The sequence below is a fragment of the Gordionus sp. m RMFG-2023 genome, chromosome 3 (assembly GCF_954871325.1).
Source record: "Gordionus sp. m RMFG-2023 chromosome 3, tfGorSpeb1-WG-v2, whole genome shotgun sequence".
NCBI classification, from domain to species: Eukaryota; Metazoa; Nematomorpha; class Gordioida; order Chordodea; family Parachordodidae; genus Gordionus; species Gordionus sp. m RMFG-2023.
In genome coordinates, this window is record NC_088777.1 from 25,586,185 (window position 1) to 25,606,219 (window position 20,035).

Genomic DNA, 20,035 nt, shown 5'->3' on the forward strand with positions numbered 1-20,035 from the left:
CAATGATGTTTTCATTATCATAAAGATTATTAAACCTATAACATGATATTTTTGTTAGACTTGGTTCTTGTATGTAATGATTAATAATTTAATATTAAATTCTAAAATAACCTGTCTTTGTTTTTCCTTATACTAAATTAAAAAATTATTTATTACGTATGATATGAAGTTCCAATGCTTGTTACTTGACGGAAAAAAATATATTGTGCTACATTTGTAAATAAATATAATATTAAAATTTATTAAATTACTTGAATTTGCTTACAAAATTATGAAGCCCAGCAGCAATGTAACAATTTAAGAAAAGAAAATCAATTAGAACGGGAAATCATAACAATCAGACATTTTCACAAAATTTTAAATTAATAAATTTAATTTAAAATTAATTTATCACAACATATTAAAAATAAAATTAATTATTTGAATATATCTTTAAAAGTAACTAGTTACTTTTGGCAGTTACATTTAAAAAATTATAACTAGTTACAGTTACTAGTTACAATTTTAAAAATATAACTTCTTCTTCTTCTTCTTCTCCGTTTTATGGCGATTTCCAGGTTTACCCGGGTAGGCCAGTTTTCCCTCTGATTTTTCTTTTCCATTTTTGACGGTCCTGAGCATCAATACTTGTAAGATTCAAGCTTCTCATATCCGCCGCTATCACATTTGTCCACGTCATCTTGGGTCTTCCTCTAGGTCTTGATCCTCCTACTTCCATCATTGTGCATCTCTTTACCCAGTCATCTCTTGTCATACGTTCCACATGCCCAAACCATCTTAGTCTATTTCATCGTATTACCATACCAATCATTTCTATACCTAATCTTGCTCGCAATTCCTTGCTAGTTTTTCTCTCTCTCAGAGATACCCCACACATACATCTAACCATCCTCATCTCTGTTCTTTCTAATTTGGTTTCGTGAATTGCTTTCATTGCCCATGTTTCACCGCCATAAACTAAACAACTCCTCACACAGCTTACGTAAACTTTCCCCTTTAACTTCAGAGAAACTTTTTTATTTGTAAGAATAGACGACATTTCTCTGAACTTCTTCCAAGCTTGTCTGATCCTTGCAACAACAGCAGAATCTACACCACCATCTGCGTTTAGCATATCACCTAAATAACAAAACTTATCCACTTTTTCTAGGGTTAACCCATTGCCAATATCCAGACCACCATTTTTTAGGTTATCATTATTATGTATCCCTTTCATGCATGTTTTACAAATAAAGGTCATTCTTTCTAACATCAAACTGCCTTTTTTCCCACTACTTCTTTTATGTACCCATTTCTGGCATCTGGTGCATTGGATAGAATTTCTAGCAACTCCTTTCCCACATACACCACAAGGCCACCTACCTGATTCTTCTATCTTTAGATTTTCCCCACCAATCATCACCTTTGTTTTTGATGCATTCATTTTCAGGCCCTTTGCTTCCATAGTCATCTTCCATTTACTAACTTTATCCCTCAATTCTCCCTCACTGTTTGCCATTAATACAAGGTCATCTGCATATAATATCTCCCAGGGAAGTCCTTCACGCATTTCTCTAGCCACCACATCCATTACTAAGATAAATAATAATGGACTCAGCACGGATCCTTGATGAAGTCCTACCTTCACCTCAAAGCTGTCACTATCACCATAATCCGTCCGTACTGCTGTTTGTGCTCCAACATACATTGCCATCACTGCGGTAACTAACCATTCCTCCACACCGGATTTTCTCAAGGCCCATCTTGTAATCTCACGCGGCACCCTATCAAATGCTTTCTCCAAATCAACAAACGCATAATAGAGTTTCTTTTCCTTCGCAAGATACTTCTCCTGAATTTGTCTCACCACAAAAATTGCATCTGAACTAGTTACAGTTATTGTTTAGCCAAAATGTAAATAGTTACCATAGTTACCTTAACATCACTACATAATATATATTGTATATTTATTATAAAAATCAACTAAAACATGTAACTATCAGAAATTCATTTCAATAATGTATTATGTCGTATTAAAAAATAATTTTAAACACAGGAAATTCCAATAACTGATTTACTTCGAATAAAGTATTCTTACTAGAATAAGTCAATTAACTGTTGACAGTCTATCGAGATTATATCACATTATTCGATGAGTTTTCTGCATATCTGCCTTTGCACCAAACGATCTTCTTTACAGGGGCGACATGGCAAAAATATTTTACTATATTAAAATACATGTCAATTTTTTGTTTAAAAAAAATTTACACATTTACTGGTTTTAGCTTATCATTTTGACTCATTTAGCAACTCTTTGAACTTTATAAACGACAAATTACATTATCCTAATTTATCTAAAAATAAAACAATTGCTGAATAATCTACCTCCTAATTGAAGCGCAAATAATATAAAAATGGATGGAAGAATAAAATTCTTTCAACTCCAAATTGAAAGCCTGCAAAATATCTCAATCAAAAAACTTGATATTGTTAAAATAATTCTTGCAGTGATAATGTTAGTAGGCTATTACCAGGAAAAAAAAGATTGCGTATCTATCAACGAAAGTGGAAAGGTTTTTCAAAATTTGCTAGCTTAACACAAAAATTAAGCAGGGGGTAGCGGAACATAGTGTATGCGTTTGTAGCAATTACCAGAATTTTACACTTATAACTATAGGATGTGAATTAGCATCATTGACTAAAAATGATCAGTATATATTAACAATTTATATTAATATTATAGACAGAAAAATTTGCAATCCTCGGTTACCCACCTGTTTTTTGGTAACTGCAGCGAGTGTCCTGATTCTGCACTCTAAAATATCAAAAAAAAATTTATACAAAATGATACCGCTAGTTACGTTTAAACAGTAGGCCTCGGTATATAGAACACTGGAGATTATATCTCAATCAGACGAATTTATTTAAAAAAATTTCAATAAAACGAATATTCTTATACGCCATTCATTTATTTCTGAATAGCAAGGTTCATTACACAATTACATTAAAAAATAGTTTAGCATTGGACAACTAGGTTACATCCATTCTCAATTTATAAAGTAAGAGATCAAATAAACAACCTATGTTTTGTGGTAATCTGGCTTAATTCACAATACTGCTTCATTTCATTTATTCCAATCGCATTTGATTCATTTTAAAAAAAATTCGACATTCCACCAGAAAAAAAATCATTACATTTATGATGGTTCAGCAACGCAATACAAAAATAGGAAATCAATGTTTGTTACATAAAATCGATTTTGGAATTCGACAGAATGACATTTTATAGTAAAAGTGCTTGCGATGTCATAGGCAGCACAGTAAAATGGTTAATTACCAAGGCAAGAGCACAAACCTCATTCAGATCAAATAATTACACCTTTAAAATTGTCATATATATGCCCGGATATAAAAGGTATAAATTTTTCTTGTGCCACCCTACCAGCATATGAGGCAGAAGAGATAAATTTAAGTAAAAGATTTAGTAAATCTATGTATACCTGGGATAAAAAATTTACGCAGTGTTTCCGATCGGTTTAACTAAGGTACTAAAATGTAATCTAATTCGTAGAAATTTATTATAGAAAATATAGTAAATCCATGTAAGGATCTGTTAATCGATGAAATTAGAGGATATGTGACCTGTATGTTTTCTTCCTCCTAAAGGACAAATCATATTGTTTATCCAGTGACACCAGATCTTTTTTTCATAACAACAAATAATAATTTAACAATAGTGTGCCCATCAACAGCGACTGTCGCAAAACGAAATAATCAAGGCATCAAAAAAACGTTAATAATAACCCGAAAATGTACATTTTCTTTCATGAATTTTACAAAATTAAAATATTTTATAAAAAATGATTATAACCGCAGCTAAATACTCTCATTTCATGATATTAATGCTAGATCTTTATGTTTAAAAAAGAAAAAAATACGTTATTTTATATAGGCGCCATCTATTTTTGAAATAAATATTATTAATTTTTTTTAAATAGCAATAATAAAAAACCCTTTAAAAATTTTTTTGCATATAATGTGAATAAATTTCTAAATTCCAAAAAATTCTTTAAAGCGAAACACCTCGAACTTTCAGATTCATAATTTATAGCGTAAAAAAACCGCAACATTATTATTTTAAAATTTTTTAAATATATTTACTAAAAGGCCTTAATTGAGTTACAAATTACATATAATTTTTATTTTTAATAATTTTTTTTAGCTTTTCTCAATTTTAGAAAATAGTATTTTTCCAAAAAGGGTTATTTTTGACACTTTCGACCATTGATATCTCTATGAGTACATAAGGCTAAGATTTTGGAGTTGATGTCTTCTAATTATATTCTCTCAGTATGAAAAATTTTATCGAAATTATTAAGGTCGAGCCAAATACCGATTTGGTATGGAATTACCCTAAGACAGTCTTAAATATTAATAAAAGATAGGTCCGAACCGTGTTCCTGACTGGTAAAAATTAAAAATTAGATCCGGACCAGGGTCCTTGAAAAAAGGCAGGCCAGTTCCGATCTAAGATCGACAGGACCGAACCGCTGACCTTCATTTCGTAAATCAAGGTTTCCATTATTACTTAGAGGCAAAATATTCGCTAGTTTAAGGGGTGCCGAATATTTCTCAAAATAGAACTTTGATAATGACTTGAAAAGACAAGAAACTGTTAAATATAAAACAGGGATTGTTAAATTTTAAACGTTTGTCGTACTATAAGTTGAATGTATTAGGACTTATTTTTCAAAGAGCAATTAATTCCATTTTTTAGGGAATGGATGAAATTCTTTAACATATAAATGATTTCCTAATTAGTGAGAAGTTGATGGAGGAGCACAATAAAAGGTGGTAGAGGTAATACTAAGTATAAGTCGGAGTTTATGGACATGGGGGATATTTATTTGAAGCCGCGAAGATCGTTTATATATATTATTGTAGAAGGGAGTCACGCCGTTAAATAAAAATTTAAATTATAAAGAATATGCCCCTCCGAAAGACTTAAAGGAGTTGCAGGTATTTATGGGGATGATAAAAATTTTATCATGGTTTATCGAGTTTTTTTGCGGAAATAACAGCTCCATTATATGATTTACTGAGAAATAATATAGTATTTAAATGGTGGGAGAAACATGGGGATGCTGAATTAGGATAACATTTGCAGGGAAGCGATATTATTCTTTTTTGATAATACCTTGGAAGTGGTTTATAGGTAGATGTTTCAGCTTTGTTGCAAAATTTGGTTGAAGTGAAAAGACCAATTTTATTTTTTTCGTGAATATTTCGACCGTCGGGAGAAAATTACTTGGTTATTAAGGAGTCTTTAGTGATTATATTTAGACTCACGAAAAGCTAAAAATTTATAATAGGGTGCAGGTTAATTATTCATATTAATCAAAAGCAGCGATAACAAGGAACTCAAGTTGTCGTCCAGATCAGAGGTGGCTGTTATTGGTCGGAAATTTTAATGTGGAAGTACTCAATAGACTGGGAGTTAGCTTACCAGAAGTGCTATCTTGACTGTGTTTCGTGTGTTTCGAACACAAAGTAGATTACAAGAATAAGGAAGAAGAAGATTAAACAATAAATTATTTATAAAATTGAAAAAAATATAATAAATTATTAAGAATAAAATATGTTTGTTATAAAAGTGTTATATGTCGTTTAGTTTCAATAAATAAAATAAAATATTTTTATTTTACATAAAAAATTCAATGGAAAATTGATAAATTTAAATATATATTTAAAAAAATTTCCAAGGCTCGGCCCGACCCGACCCGAATTTTTTAATATAATAGGCCCGGCCCAGCCCGAATCCGATTATTTTAAAAGGCCCGAGTCGTTCGGACCGGGCCGGACTCGGGCATAACTTTGCAGATCTCTAATGAAAATAACAAAAAATGTCAAATTTGAAATATTTCGTGAGGTGAGGGGGGGGGGGGTCGTAGTTAGGGCGTTATAGCTAAAAAAAAGTAGATTAAGTCATTTAAAAAGGATTTAGCATAAGCCAAGTATGTTATCATTTATTTGGTGAATAGATGAAAATAATATTTAAATCATAATATAATACAAACTTAAAAACCTGAAAATTATTATCCTGCTGATTTTCAACTCTTTCAATCTTTTCCAAAATTTTAATTTTTTTTAGCTGATATGAGCATAAGGAGAGTAATTTGTCATATATGGCCAGTACTCGCTTGATTAAAACGCTATCTTGTGCACCGTAGTTTAAGCATTTAAAGCTCTTAAAATCTTTACTTTTCCTACCGGTCATAACTCCATCGGTTTTTTTGCTGGGTTTAATAGCGTCATCTACATTGCGAATCATTATGGAAGATAATTTTCTTGTGTTTAAGGAATGGGGCTCGTGATGAAATATTTCCTGAGAAAACAACATAAAGAAAGAAATCTATAAACAATTATGTTTCAATGCCCAAAATAAGAAAAAAGATGTTTGATCTATCGAAAAAAAACAATCTCAATTTTCGATTAAAATTTCAAACCATTATTTTATATAACTTTTATAAGTGCTTGTTCCAGGTCGTAACACTGTTTCAAGAATTGGGGAAAGGTTTCACAATTCTCCGTATGAATGATAGCTTGCGAGGGTTCGGTCGATAATATATTATTGATATGAACACCATTTTGCTTCATTTCTTCTTTTAGCGAGCCAATTAATGCCTTTTCAATTTTTTTTAAAGTATAAATATTTTGATAGAAATTTTTAATATTTTAAACTAAACACTGAAATAACTATTTTTGAACTAAGCAATAATTGTGGCATGATGTAAGAGCTCAAAAAGTGTTAGAAATGAGGTATGAAAGTACAAAAAGAATATAAATATCAAAAATAAAATATATTACCTTGATCTTAGTTTCAAACATGTCTTTATCGACTGTAACATTGGCAATATTATCCGAGTCTGCATTAGTTTCCATTTTTCCCTCGGTCTATTCAAAATAAAATTAACTTCCAGGTGCAACATTAAAAATTTGAAAGATTAAATGATATAACTTTTTGACTGATAGAGATATAAGATATCCACAAAGCCAGATCCACTGGCATAAAATTTTAAATAAATTACCTACATAAAAAAATTTCGGGCGGAGCGATCTTAGATAAAAAATATCGGGCCAAGCATTTAGATAATAAAATATCGGGCGGGTATGGCCGGGTTTTCATAATATTCTTTAACTAAATAAGATTTCTTTATAATTAAAAAAAGTTAGTAAAATAAAAATAAATATATCTAAAAAGTTAAAAATTATTTTTATACAATATTATGGAGCCAGTTATATTTCCGATTTTTCTTAATATATCCAAAAGCACTTTTATTCATTTCTTATAAAATAAATGAAATTGTTAAATAAATAAAAAAAAATGATGCAGATAAATCGGATATTAATATTTTATATCTGAAACCTGTACAGATACCATTTGCACAGCCGCACCCTGATTTTTCTTTCAAAAAATATTTTAGGCCCGGCCCAGGTTTTATATTTTCAGGTCCGGCCAAGTTTTTTTGAATATATTATATTTATTTAAAATTTTATAGCTAATAATGGCAATTTAAAATATTTTTTTTAGGTTGTTTTTTTAAAAAATTCAGGCCCGGCCCGGGTATATTAAAAAAAATAAAACACGGTTTTATCCAAAAAAAAAAAGTTAAAACGTTATTACTTAGAGTTCTTTTGATATTTTTTCTAGATCTTTTAGTAGTTTAATGTCCAAAATTAATTTTAATTTCATTCAAGGTTTGTGATTTATAACTGTCTTTTGGTGATTGTGCTATTTCATATAGATTTTTTCTTATGATATTATCATTTAAATTTTAAGGTAATATATCTTGTTAAATTTTATGTACGAATTTTCGGGCCCCCACATTTTTAAAATGACTAATATTTTAATGTTTCATATCTTTTCCAATTGTTCAAGAAAGCGTTTTTAAAATTAACATGGATTTCGGACAGATTTTTTATAAAAATTTCGGGCTGAACCGGACAAAAAAATTAGGCAGGGTAACTTATGCAAAAATGATTCATATTAATGATACCAAAAAATCTATTATTATATTTTTCGCAGTAATCACACTTTTGTTATATAATATTCATACTAATTTAAAGTAAACATGTAAAAACGGATTAAGCATATATTTGTAAATTCATTGATAATAGGGGAAACCGGGGCACGTAGCAGGGTAACGTTAGTCCAGACCAATTATAATTTAAACTATTAATTTATATGGCTGGAAATTATGAATGATCGGCAAACATGATTTGAAAATATTATAATTTTTAAAGAGAAAAATGTGTTTTAATATACCAAAAGAAACAAAATATAATTTGAAACTTTATGTTTAAATTTATAAGCTTTTAGAATCTTAACAAACGAATTAAGCTAATAACCCCAATTTTTTAATCTGACAATTTTTCTGGATCATAAAACATGAATTAATATGATTCTGAATAATACTTATAAAGTTAGCGGGATATGTTTGTTGTAATATTTTAAATTATTATTTATAGTTGTATTGAATGAGAAAAATTAATTATATTATTATATATATATATATATTACGAACCTGTTGTTAGGCATGTATTTTGTTTATTTTTGTGGAAAAAGAAAAATACAGTGGCAACAAAGAAAAGGGATTATCATTAATTTGTTTTTGTTTAAAAAGAAGAAAATTTTATGATTTGTAAATTATTGAATAGACAAGGAAAATATATAATCAATAAATATTCTTAAAGAAAGAGACAAAGAAAATATTTAATTAATAAAGAAACCAAGAAAATATATAATTAATAGAGATTCTTAAATTAGAGAAGAGACAAAGAAAATATTTAATTAATAAAGGTAAAGATACTTTCATTTTAATTTACGTTCATTTTAATTTACTTTCAATTTAATTTACTTTCAATTTAATTTACTTTCAATTTAATTTACTTTCTTTTAATTTACATTCATTTTAATTTACGTTCATTTTAATGTACTTTCATTTTAATGGTGCCGTGTAGTTAATTTTTACATAGGGGTTTATGTGGACACAAACATATTTTTTTTAGGATAACATAAAATCTTATTCAATTAGAATTAATTTTTAGATTTTAAAGGTAATATATTAAATAATATATTTAAGGTGAAAGACGTTAAGAATTTAAGGAAAAAATTATAAGTTTATTTTAAAAGAAATAAGGTTTAAGATTTAAGTTATATAAATGAAAATATGTTATTTTTCTATAATCATAACAATAAGCCTGCTTATATTTATAGCGTGTCGGATGTTAAGAGTATACTTATTGAAATATTTAATAAATTTATTAATAGGTATGATTTAATTAATAATTTTATATTTATTGTTTTGATAATAATATATTTTATTATATTAATAATTAAGGAGATTAATAAGAAGGGAAGTAAATGGGAATTTTCAGAAGTAAAAGCAGAGAAAGGAAAATCAGATATATCAGATAAAATAAATAATTCTTTAAGTATTAAGACACAAGATAATGAAAATTACATTTAGTATTACAAGAGATATAAAATAAAAATAGAAATAATATAATTGAGGAAACTGATAAGATAATTAATCCGATAATAGCAGAAAATAATTTAACATTTAAGGAAGTAGAAATATCGGGTCAAAATATTTTACATTTAATTCTATTGCAAAATGATAAATTACATATGAGACACATTTTCGGACAATGGAAAATGTAATCATATAGATAAATCTTTAGAGAAGAAGATAGGGTCAGGGGAGATTATAAATCGAGGTAACAACGAGTATTTTACAATTAATTTTAAGGGAATTACGTGATAATAAGACAATTATGCAGGAGAAAGGTATAAAGGAGGTAAATAATAGGACACTCGATACAGGAGATAGCATACAGGATATTAATTTTACATCAAATACTTTAAATATAATTGTAAAAGAATTAAAGACACAAAGGGACTTAATAAAGGATATGTCGGGTGATTTAAATAAGTTAATAAATAATTGTAGAATATGTGATCGTAGGGGTCATAAGGAACAAGATTGTTTTTATAATAAGAATAAACTATTGGAGGGTATGAAATGTAATAAGTGTGGTTATAAGGGACATACCGAGAATAAATGTAATGTTAATGGAAAAAATTTTTGTGAGGGTTTTCCAATTAGAAATGCCAAAAATTTTAAATCTGCAATTTGTAATATAAGGGAAATAGACAATACATTAAATGAGAATTTAAACAAGATTAATGAGTTTAAGGAACGTCGTTGTTTTAAGTGCAAGGAAGAAGGACATTTAGCCATTAATTGCCGTAATTGACTATATGAATCTAAGAAATATAGGGAGGTCGAGAGACCAAATAATCATATTTAATAATAAATTTTATATGTTTTATAATAAATTGAATATTTATAATAGTAGAGGGTATTATGTTTATGATAAATGTAAAGCAGTTAGGGAATATGGGATAGATCAAGCGATATACACGAGGGTAAATTATAGACACAATACGTACAAGTATAACGGAGGTATCAAGATGGTAAATTCAAACAGAATTAAATTAAATAAAAATTTGATTAAAAATATAGATAGAAAAGAAGATTTTTTTAAATGGGAAAAATATAAAAGACCAAACAATAATAATAATAATATGTTAATAATGAGGGGCAATAAGGAACAATTTTCAGGTCCTCGGGTTAATATTAAAATATATAATAGGACATTGAGATGTTGTTCGAACGGGAGCCGTGATTTCCATCATGCCTTATAAAAGATATCGTGAAATCTGGTCTCAAAGAATCCTCGAAAAGGGGAATATATACGTCAAACAATTAGATGGAACTGAGATCAGGTTTTGGGTAAATCCAGGGTTAGAGTAATAGTGGGTAATAGAAAAATATGTCTTAATTTATGGGTGGTTGAGAAGGAGGTTGAGACTATAATGGGTTGGGACTGGATCAATAAGATAGGTTCACAATACAATTATTGGAATATTTTTACAGAAAGGGATAACATTTGTACTATAAAGGATAATGAAGTAAATAATGAATTCAATACAAATAATATAGGGAATAAGGTAAGAGAATTAGGGTGGTCCAAATTAAGTAATAAGGATTCGAAATTTTTCAATAATCAAGACTTTTATAGGTCTCCGGTTGAGATAAAATCAAAGAATAATGTTTCAGGGCGGAATAGTCCTGAAATGGATATACAAGATAATGAAAATATATTACATGATAATGGTATAGGAGATAAGGGTAATATACAGGATAATATTAAGACAACATTTGATCAAATATCAATAATTGAGCCAGAAGATTATGAATTAAATAAGGTTCATGAAGCCATAGATTTATTAATTAAAAAATATGAAATAATATTTGAGGACACTTTAGGATGTCTTAAGGACCACCAAGTGGACGTTAAACTCAAGTAAGGTGTTATGCCTATTTTTTAGGATGCCGCCGAGTACCTTTTGAATGGGGAAAGGAAGTTGAAATCGAATTAGACCGATGGTTAAAGGATGGTATAATTGTTCCCATTGATTATAGTGAGTGGGCCACGCCTTTGGTTCCGATCAGAAAATCGAATGGAAAGTTAAGGCTTTGCGCCGACTTTCGGGTCACTCTCAATCCGTGGGTTGGAGGTTAAATATCCATTACCTCGAATTGAGGAAATTTTAGCTAATTTAAAGGGAAGTAAATATATCTCTAAAATTGATTTTTCCACAGCATATTTACAATTACCTCTTAGGGAAGATATACGTAAATTATTTACAATTACCATATCTAAGGGTTTATTTGCGTTTTGTCGATTGCCTTTTGGTCTCAGCGTATCAGCTCCAATATTTCAACGCACAATGGCATCCGTTTTTCAAGGTTAGAAGGGTTTTTTTATTATATGGATGATGTATTGATTACGGGTGTAACACCAGAACAACATAATCAGAGGTTAGAAGAGGTTTTTAAGAGAATATTTGACATTTATTAAGAAAGGGTATTCATTTTGAATGGAAAGAATCTCAACAAATGGCATTTGAATTATTGAAGCAAAAGATTAGTGAAGAGCCAATTTTAAGTTGTTTTAATAATGATTTACCCATAATATTGGCGGTGGATGCATCTAATAGGGGTGTGGGGGAGCTTTATTACATGTAATAAATGATATGGAGAGACCTATTTTATTTTTTTCAAGAGTTTTTCATGATGCAGAAACCAGATATTCAGTGATTGAGCAAGAGGCATTAGCGGTAATTTTTGGTCTAACTAAATGTAGGGAATATTTAATTGGTAAAAGATTTACAGTTTATACCGACCATACCGTTAATTCATTTGTTTAAGAAAAATAACAAAGAATTAATGTTATCACCTAGGCTTCAAAGGTGGTTACTATTGGTTGGCAGTTTCAATTTGGAGCTTAAATATAGAAGAGGTAGGGAAAATCATCTACCTGATATTTTATCCAGATTGGGATCGAACACTGAAAGTTTTAAAATAAATATTATAGAATCTTCGCAAGAAGATGAAACATTAATTAGGAATTTATCTCACATATTAAAAGGGGGTCCTACTATGTGGGATGAACTCAGGAAACATAGTATAAGGGATAAGGAATTAAGACAGGTAAGATTATGTTTAATAGGGACCATAAAGTGGAATAATAATCTTAATAATTATAAAAGGATACAAACAGAATTATCTATAGTGGATGATTGTGTTATTAGAATAAACCGAGCAGTAATTCCTAAAAAATTAAGAAATAAGTTGTTAATAATTTTACATGCCGGGCATCAAGGCATTGAAAGAATGAAACAATGGGCTAGGGAATATATATAATGGCCGGGTATGAATGAGGAAAATGAATATATTACAAAAAAATGTGTGCCTTGTAATACTTTTTCTAACATGCCACATAAGGAAGTAGGTAATATTTGGCCAAAAACAAGTCGACCGTGGGAACGAATACACGTCGATTTTTTTGATTATAAAAGATCATATTTTTTAGTAGTAGACTCATATTCAAAATGGATTGAATATGAGGAGGTACATGGTTTAACTACTAATATTGTAATTAAAAAATTACAAAATTTATGGGCAAAATTCGGGATTCCCGAAGTCATTGTTTCTGATGGCGGTCCAGCTTTCATTAGCGAAAATTTTAAACAATTTTGTGCTAACACACAAACCCAACATATTTTGGCACTACCATATCATCCTAGTTCTAATGGACAAGCTGAAAGCATGGTGACTATTGTTAAGGGTTGGTTAAAGAAATCCAAATATGAAAGGGGTGAAGTGTGGATTGCACAATTATATTATAATAATTCCAAAAACAGTGGAAGTTTTACTCTAACTGAAAGATTTTTGGGACGAAGGACTAAAGTATTATTAGATCTTATAAAACCAAGATGTGATATAGAGGTTTTATCAAATAAAATCAATAGTACATTATATCATATGGGTCAAATAGTATGGGCTAGATGTTATAACAATAAGGATAAATTATGGGAAAGAGGGATAGTAATGGAAAATTTAAGAAAAAAATTAAATCGTATAAAATTTGAAAATGGGACGAAGGGTATTTGTCACCATGATCAAACGAAAATTTGAATAGAATATTTTATACATACAGCTGCGAGGGGGAAGAGATATATATTTATTTTTGCATTTTTGAAAGATTTGATGGCAAAAGTATCATACTGGCATTTTAAGACACACATCATGAAGAATGTGATATTACCCATGAATTATTATCCATTATCGATGAAGTAGGAGGATAAGTGGAGACAACAAATGAATGGAGACACGAGTATAACGTGGGAGAAACTGTTGGAAGATGAAAGAGAAGAAGAATGTATGTTGTCGAATGGATTTGATATAAGACGGATGCGTCAATGTTTTCGTTGTAGAAAGTGGGGACATTTAAAGATTCAGTGTCAAGGGAAAAGATTCAGGAATCGAAAGAAAAGAATACAAGTAATTAAAACAGTAGCATATTCTAAGAAGTTTCAATTTGAAAGGTATCCTTTAGGTGTCAAGGATAGATGTCCAGAAATTTCCAATAAAGTGAATATAAGATCGGAGAAAAAGGCATTATCTGGTATGACTCAAGATAAGGATATATGGCTAAAGAAGGAAGAAGATGAATTATTGGGTGAAATGAGAGATGAATTGGAGATTGGGTATATCATGAGTCATATAGAAGAAATGACATTATTAGAAGAAGAAGATTGAAGGAGATTATATACACTAAGCCTTAATAGGGTGAACGTGTTGTAATATTTTAAATTATTATTTATAGTTGTATTAGAATGAGAAAAATTAATTGTATTATAATATATATATATTACGAACCTGTTGTTAGCCATGTATTTTGTTTATTTTTGTGGAAAAAGAAAAATACAGTGGCAACAAAGAAAAGGGATTTTCATTAATTTGTTTTTGTTTAAAAAGAAGAAAATTTTATGATTTGTAAATTATTGAATAGACAAGGAAAATATATAATCAATAAAGATTCTTAAGGAAGAGACAAAGAAAATATTTAATTAATAAAGAAACCAAGAAAATATATAATTAATAGAGATTCTTAAATTAGAGAAGAGACAAAGAAAATATTTAATTAATAAAGGTAAAGATACTTTCAATTTAATTTACTTTCATTTTAATTTACATTCATTTTAATTTACGTTCATTTTAATTTACTTTCAATTTAATTTACTTTCATTTTAATTTACGTTCATTTTAATTTACGTTCATTTTAATGTTAAGGTTGGCTATAGAATATTTGGTACTATTAATTATTGCATATATATTTAATTTTTTGATTAAATTTTAAATGAATATTTATCAATCTAAAAATATTAATTTTTTATAATACTTTGAATAATAGTTTATAAATTTAAATTACTTAATAATTGAGTATTATGTATGATTTTACCAATAAATTGATACACTTTAGCCTCTAGTATTATAAAAATATCAAAAAAAGTTAATGTTATAATTAAACCATATTTTATGTGTGGATCAAATATCACTATAGATGCCCCAGTGTATCCAGAGGTTGGCATATTTATTTTAAATAGCCTATACTTTTAAGATATAGAAAATGTTGTATTTATTCAGATTAGTCTATTATTATTGAATTTATTCAGATTTGGACGAAAATTGTTTAAAAATAGACCTTGCCAAGTTTTTCAACTTCGTTATTTAGTGCAAGATTAATTATACTATCTAAGCCTGACGATGGGGTTCAACCCATAGCAATATGTTCATATTTTAGGAGATTTAGCAAAGATAATCGTTGAAGCTTTGAACTTGATGGTTTAAAAATCTTCCAAATACCCACTAGGCGTTGACACTAAGAGGGATGTGAACTACATGTCCCCTCTTTGAACATAGTCAAGCTAAATTTTAAAAATGTTTTTAATTCTCCCTGAAAAGTATTTTTAAACATTTTTTATGAAAAATCGGTGTATGCGAAATTTATTGAACATTCATATGCAGGGTAGGGCACTAACGTGGATATTTCTATCTAAGTTTAAAATTTTGGAAAGTATCTTGTATCTAAGATAAAAATTACTTATCTTGTATCGTTTTTAATTTAGGAAAGTATCTTGGTATTCAAAAGGATAGATACTTTTAAAAAAATTATATTAATTAATTTAATCCGAATTTAAATATTTTAAGATAATGTATGATATATGACGTTGGTTGTCATATAGCAATTTGCAAACAAAGACCTATTTTATTTTAATTTTTATATTCATCTATTTTAAAATAATGATTGAAGAAGATAGAATAATATCTCTATCTTCATCAGATGATTCTCCTATAAAAGAATAAAATTATAAATTTAAATTAAGTATTTTAAATGAGAAATTTTTTCTAGACACTCAACATGAACAATACAAAAAATAAAATTACTGCAGAAAGTAAAGAATACCACAAATCTATAAGTGGTTCTGCGGACTCGTCATCTAATCTTGTCAAGCATCTAAAAGTATAATATATTATAATCATTTATCATTTCTAGTGTATAGTAATCGGCTAATTTTAGGCGATACTACCCTGATCTTCTATTAGGATATTTTAAACAATTAAACTTAAATTATTTTACAAATATTTGTTAATCAATCATTTCAATTCATTATAGCTTAAATAAGCATGATTTAAAAATCTCCGTAGAGTGGTTTGTCTTATCTCGCTAGTGGAGTGTGTTGGTGAAATTTTTACTTTTATAAAAATAGAAATTGTGACTATTATTAGAGAGTATTTTACAAGCCATCTTTATAAAAAATAGTTATCGGTATCAATTTATATATTTCTCTTTCCAATATTTAAAAAAGTACAGCTTTTATCATCAATTTTTCAAAAATCCGTTCGAAAAGCCCCGGTCTCACCTATATTCTTTTGGTAAGGCGGTAGTCGGATGGATAAAGTGTATGTATATAGAGAAGGGGAAAATTTCACTAGTACCAAAAATGATTTATTTTATATTCAGTCCTTATTGTTGATAATTTATATTGTTTCTTTTATATTAAAATTTAATAAAAATTTATTTATATAATGGCATAACTGTTTCAAAATTTATTTTAATCATTTAACCTTAAATGTATTGTCATCTTACCCCAGGGCATATCTTGTTAAGAATTTGACTTAATTATGATTAGGTAGAGATATAGAAAATGTGACCATCACAGTAAGCCTATGATTTGTAGCAATTTAGTTGTCGCAAGAGGGCAAAATATTATGACTTCGTTCTTCCCTACTTTAGAAAAATATCCAGGTCTCGCAATAACCAAATTATTATTAACCCTGATCTTTTTTATTATAAAAAAGGGTTAACCCCGGGGCTTGGCAAACCACTTAATCTCATTTTAAAATTAAATGCACCAGAAGGTTAAAATTTTTTCCTATTATAGTATTCATTAGTATACATCTATGGACATAATATATTTTGAAATAATTAATTACTAAAAATTTTATTTAAGAAATAAAATTTTGATGAAATTTTATTTAAGGAATAAAATTTTGATGAAATTTTCAAAAGATTTTTACATGACAGAATTTAAATTTTTATTAAAATATATAATCATTTAAATGTAAATTAAATTTTATTGCAAAGTTTAAACATTCTTCTGTAATTTGGGTAAGTTTTATGAGTATTTATCAAATCTAGATATAATTTCAATCATGATTTGTCAATTTAGAGCTAGCGGGGTTTGCCAAACCATACACGTCAATTATGGCAGTTAGTAATGAAAAAAATTTCATGGCTGTTTATGATTGGTATTTAGGGTTTATGCTAAGAAATCTTAATCTCTCCCTAAAATTTATATTTTTTTAATGTTTATTAAATTAGCCAAAATTAAGTTTAAATTTTTATATTAATTAGCTTCAATTCATAAGTATTATGATATTTTGAACAATAAAGCAATAAAATTATTCTATACATATCATTATTAATAAATAAAAATGCATTTCAATTTATTATGGCCTAAAAAAACAACGGCGTAGCCGACCGATTATCGACTAAGTCTAAAATTGGCTAAAACTTAATTAGTAAAAGATTTTGCATCAGTTAATCGCCCATCAGCGTTCCGTAAGATATGCCCAGCATTAATTATTATTTATTTATTATTAGTAAATTATTGATTTTTAGTTTAACATAAACATTTTTTTTAAAAAATAGATAATTTTACAAAAATAATAAAAAAACAACTATAAAAGATTGTTTATTTTAAAAGACTTCCTCAAAAAAGATTTATTTACAATGAAGATTTATTCTTATCAAATCAAAATATGTTCAAAAATCTTTTTGAACTATAAAAAAAATTTTCTTAAAATTTTGGGTGTGAAAATCACTAATAATTTGTAACAAAAATAATATTATAATAACAGCATTTCAACTTTTTTTTATTCAAAAACATGGGTATGACTAAATACTGAATTGCTAAAATGATTTGCTAAAATGAATTGCTAAAAAGCAATTAATCATAATCAATCATAAATCAATCAAAATTTTATTATGTATATTTTATTTAATGAAAATTTTTAAAACTTTTTTTAAAATATACTTAAATTATTAAAATGAAGGATACTGATTAAATATCATATAATATAAAATTTTATTTTAAGTTAATATTATTATAAAAGAAATAATTTCATAGCTTATTAAAACATAAATAAATTTTTTTCAATTTTAAAAATTAACAAATATATATCCGTAAGAGGGCGTTATATGCGTAAATATGTAAGTATCATTTTAGGAAACCGGAATGACGATTGGATAGCGCTTTTTTTATATTTGGGTATATATACATATGAAAAACCTAAAAATTAAAAAAAAAATTAGGTTTCTTTGATGTTTAATTTATGAGTAGGTTTAGAATAGTAAAATGATGGAAATTTTCTAAGGTAAATATTGCTGGCGTTATTTATCAAAATCTCTTAATTTTTGTTTTATATGTGTATATTTACTTACTAAGCATTATCCTAAAAATATTTTTTGAAAATAATTTGATTTGCCCGATTGCCGAGCTTAAAACCGACCACTTACTAAATATTCAATTGACCAAATTTACTAGTAATATAATTTGAAAAATGTTGATTTTCGTTTTATATATCTATAAATACGTATAAAACATAATCCCAAAAAATATTTTTAAAATATTGCTATTTGGCGGATAACCAACTCGTAACCGACCCAATGACTAAATACTGAATTGCTGGCGTTTTAAATCAAAATATCTTAATTTTTGTTTTATATGTGTATATTTACGTGCTAAGCATTATCCTAAAAAAATTTTTTGAAAATAATTTGATTTGCCCGATTGCCGAGCTTAAAACCGACCATTTACTAAATATTCGATTGACCAAATTTACTAGTAATATAATTTGAAAAATGTTGATTTTCGTTTTATATATCTATAAATACGTGTAAAACATAATCCCAAAAAATATTTTTAAAATATCGCTATTTGGCGGATAACCGACTCGTAGCCCACCCAATGACTAAATAATGAATTGCTGGCGTTTTAAATCAAAATATCTTAAATTTTGTTTTATATGTGTATATTTACGTGCTAAGCATTATCCTAAAAAATTTTTTGAAAATAATTTGATTTGACCGATTGCCGAGCTCAAAACCGACCACTTACTAAATATTCGATTGACCAAATTTTTTAGTAATATAATTTGAAAAATGTTGATTTTCGTTTTTATGTCTATAAATACGTGTAAAACATATTTCTAAAAAATTTTTTAAAAATATCGTGATTTGACGGATAACCGACTCGTAGCCCACCCAATGACTAAATAATGAATTGCTGGCGTTTTAAATCAAAATATCTTAATTTTTGTTTTATACGTGTATATTTACGTGCTCATTATCCTAAAAAATCTTTTGAAAAATTTGATTTGACCGATTGCCGAGCTTAAAACCGACCACTTACTAAATATTCGATTGACCAAATTTACTAGTAATATAATTTGAAAAATGTTGATTTTCGTTTTATATATCTATAAATACGTATAAAACATAATCCCAAAAAATATTTTTAAAATATCGCTATTTGGCGTATAACCGACCCAATGACTAAATACTGAATTGCTGGCGTTTTAAATCAAAATATCTTAATTTTTGTATATTTACGTGCTAAGCATTATCCTAAAAAATTTTTTGAAAATAATTTGATTTGACCGATTGCCGAGCATAAAACCGACCACTTACTAAATATTCGATTGACCAAATTTACTAGTAATATAATTTGAAAAATGTTGATTTTCGTTTTATATATCTATAAATACGTGTAAAACATAATCCCAAAAAATATTTTTAAAATATCGCTATTTGGCGGATAACCGACTCGTAGCCCACCCAATGACTAAATAATGAATTGCTGGCGTTTTAAATCAAAATATCTTAAATTTTGTTTTATATGTGTATATTTACGTGCTAAGCATTATCCTAAAAAATTTTTTGAAAATAATTTGATTTGACCGATTGCCGAGCTCAAAACCGACCACTTACTAAATATTCGATTGACCAAATTTTT

The 20,035-nt window shown here is 27.8% G+C and overlaps 1 protein-coding gene across 3 annotated transcripts in view; it reads right to left on the reverse strand.

The window, feature by feature from the left end:
• LOC135926163 (uncharacterized) overlaps positions 1–20,035 on the reverse strand; it is a 90,723-nt gene that overhangs the window by 27,372 nt on the left and 43,316 nt on the right. For all 3 annotated transcript variants that reach the window (XM_065461899.1, XM_065461898.1, XM_065461900.1), the window contains 3 exons: positions 6,847–6,933; positions 6,502–6,663; positions 6,065–6,364 (listed from right to left, as the gene is read on the reverse strand). In XM_065461899.1, coding sequence (XP_065317971.1) covers positions 6,065–6,364; positions 6,502–6,663; positions 6,847–6,933 — 549 coding nt within the window. The remainder of the gene's footprint in view (positions 1–6,064; positions 6,365–6,501; positions 6,664–6,846; positions 6,934–20,035) is intronic.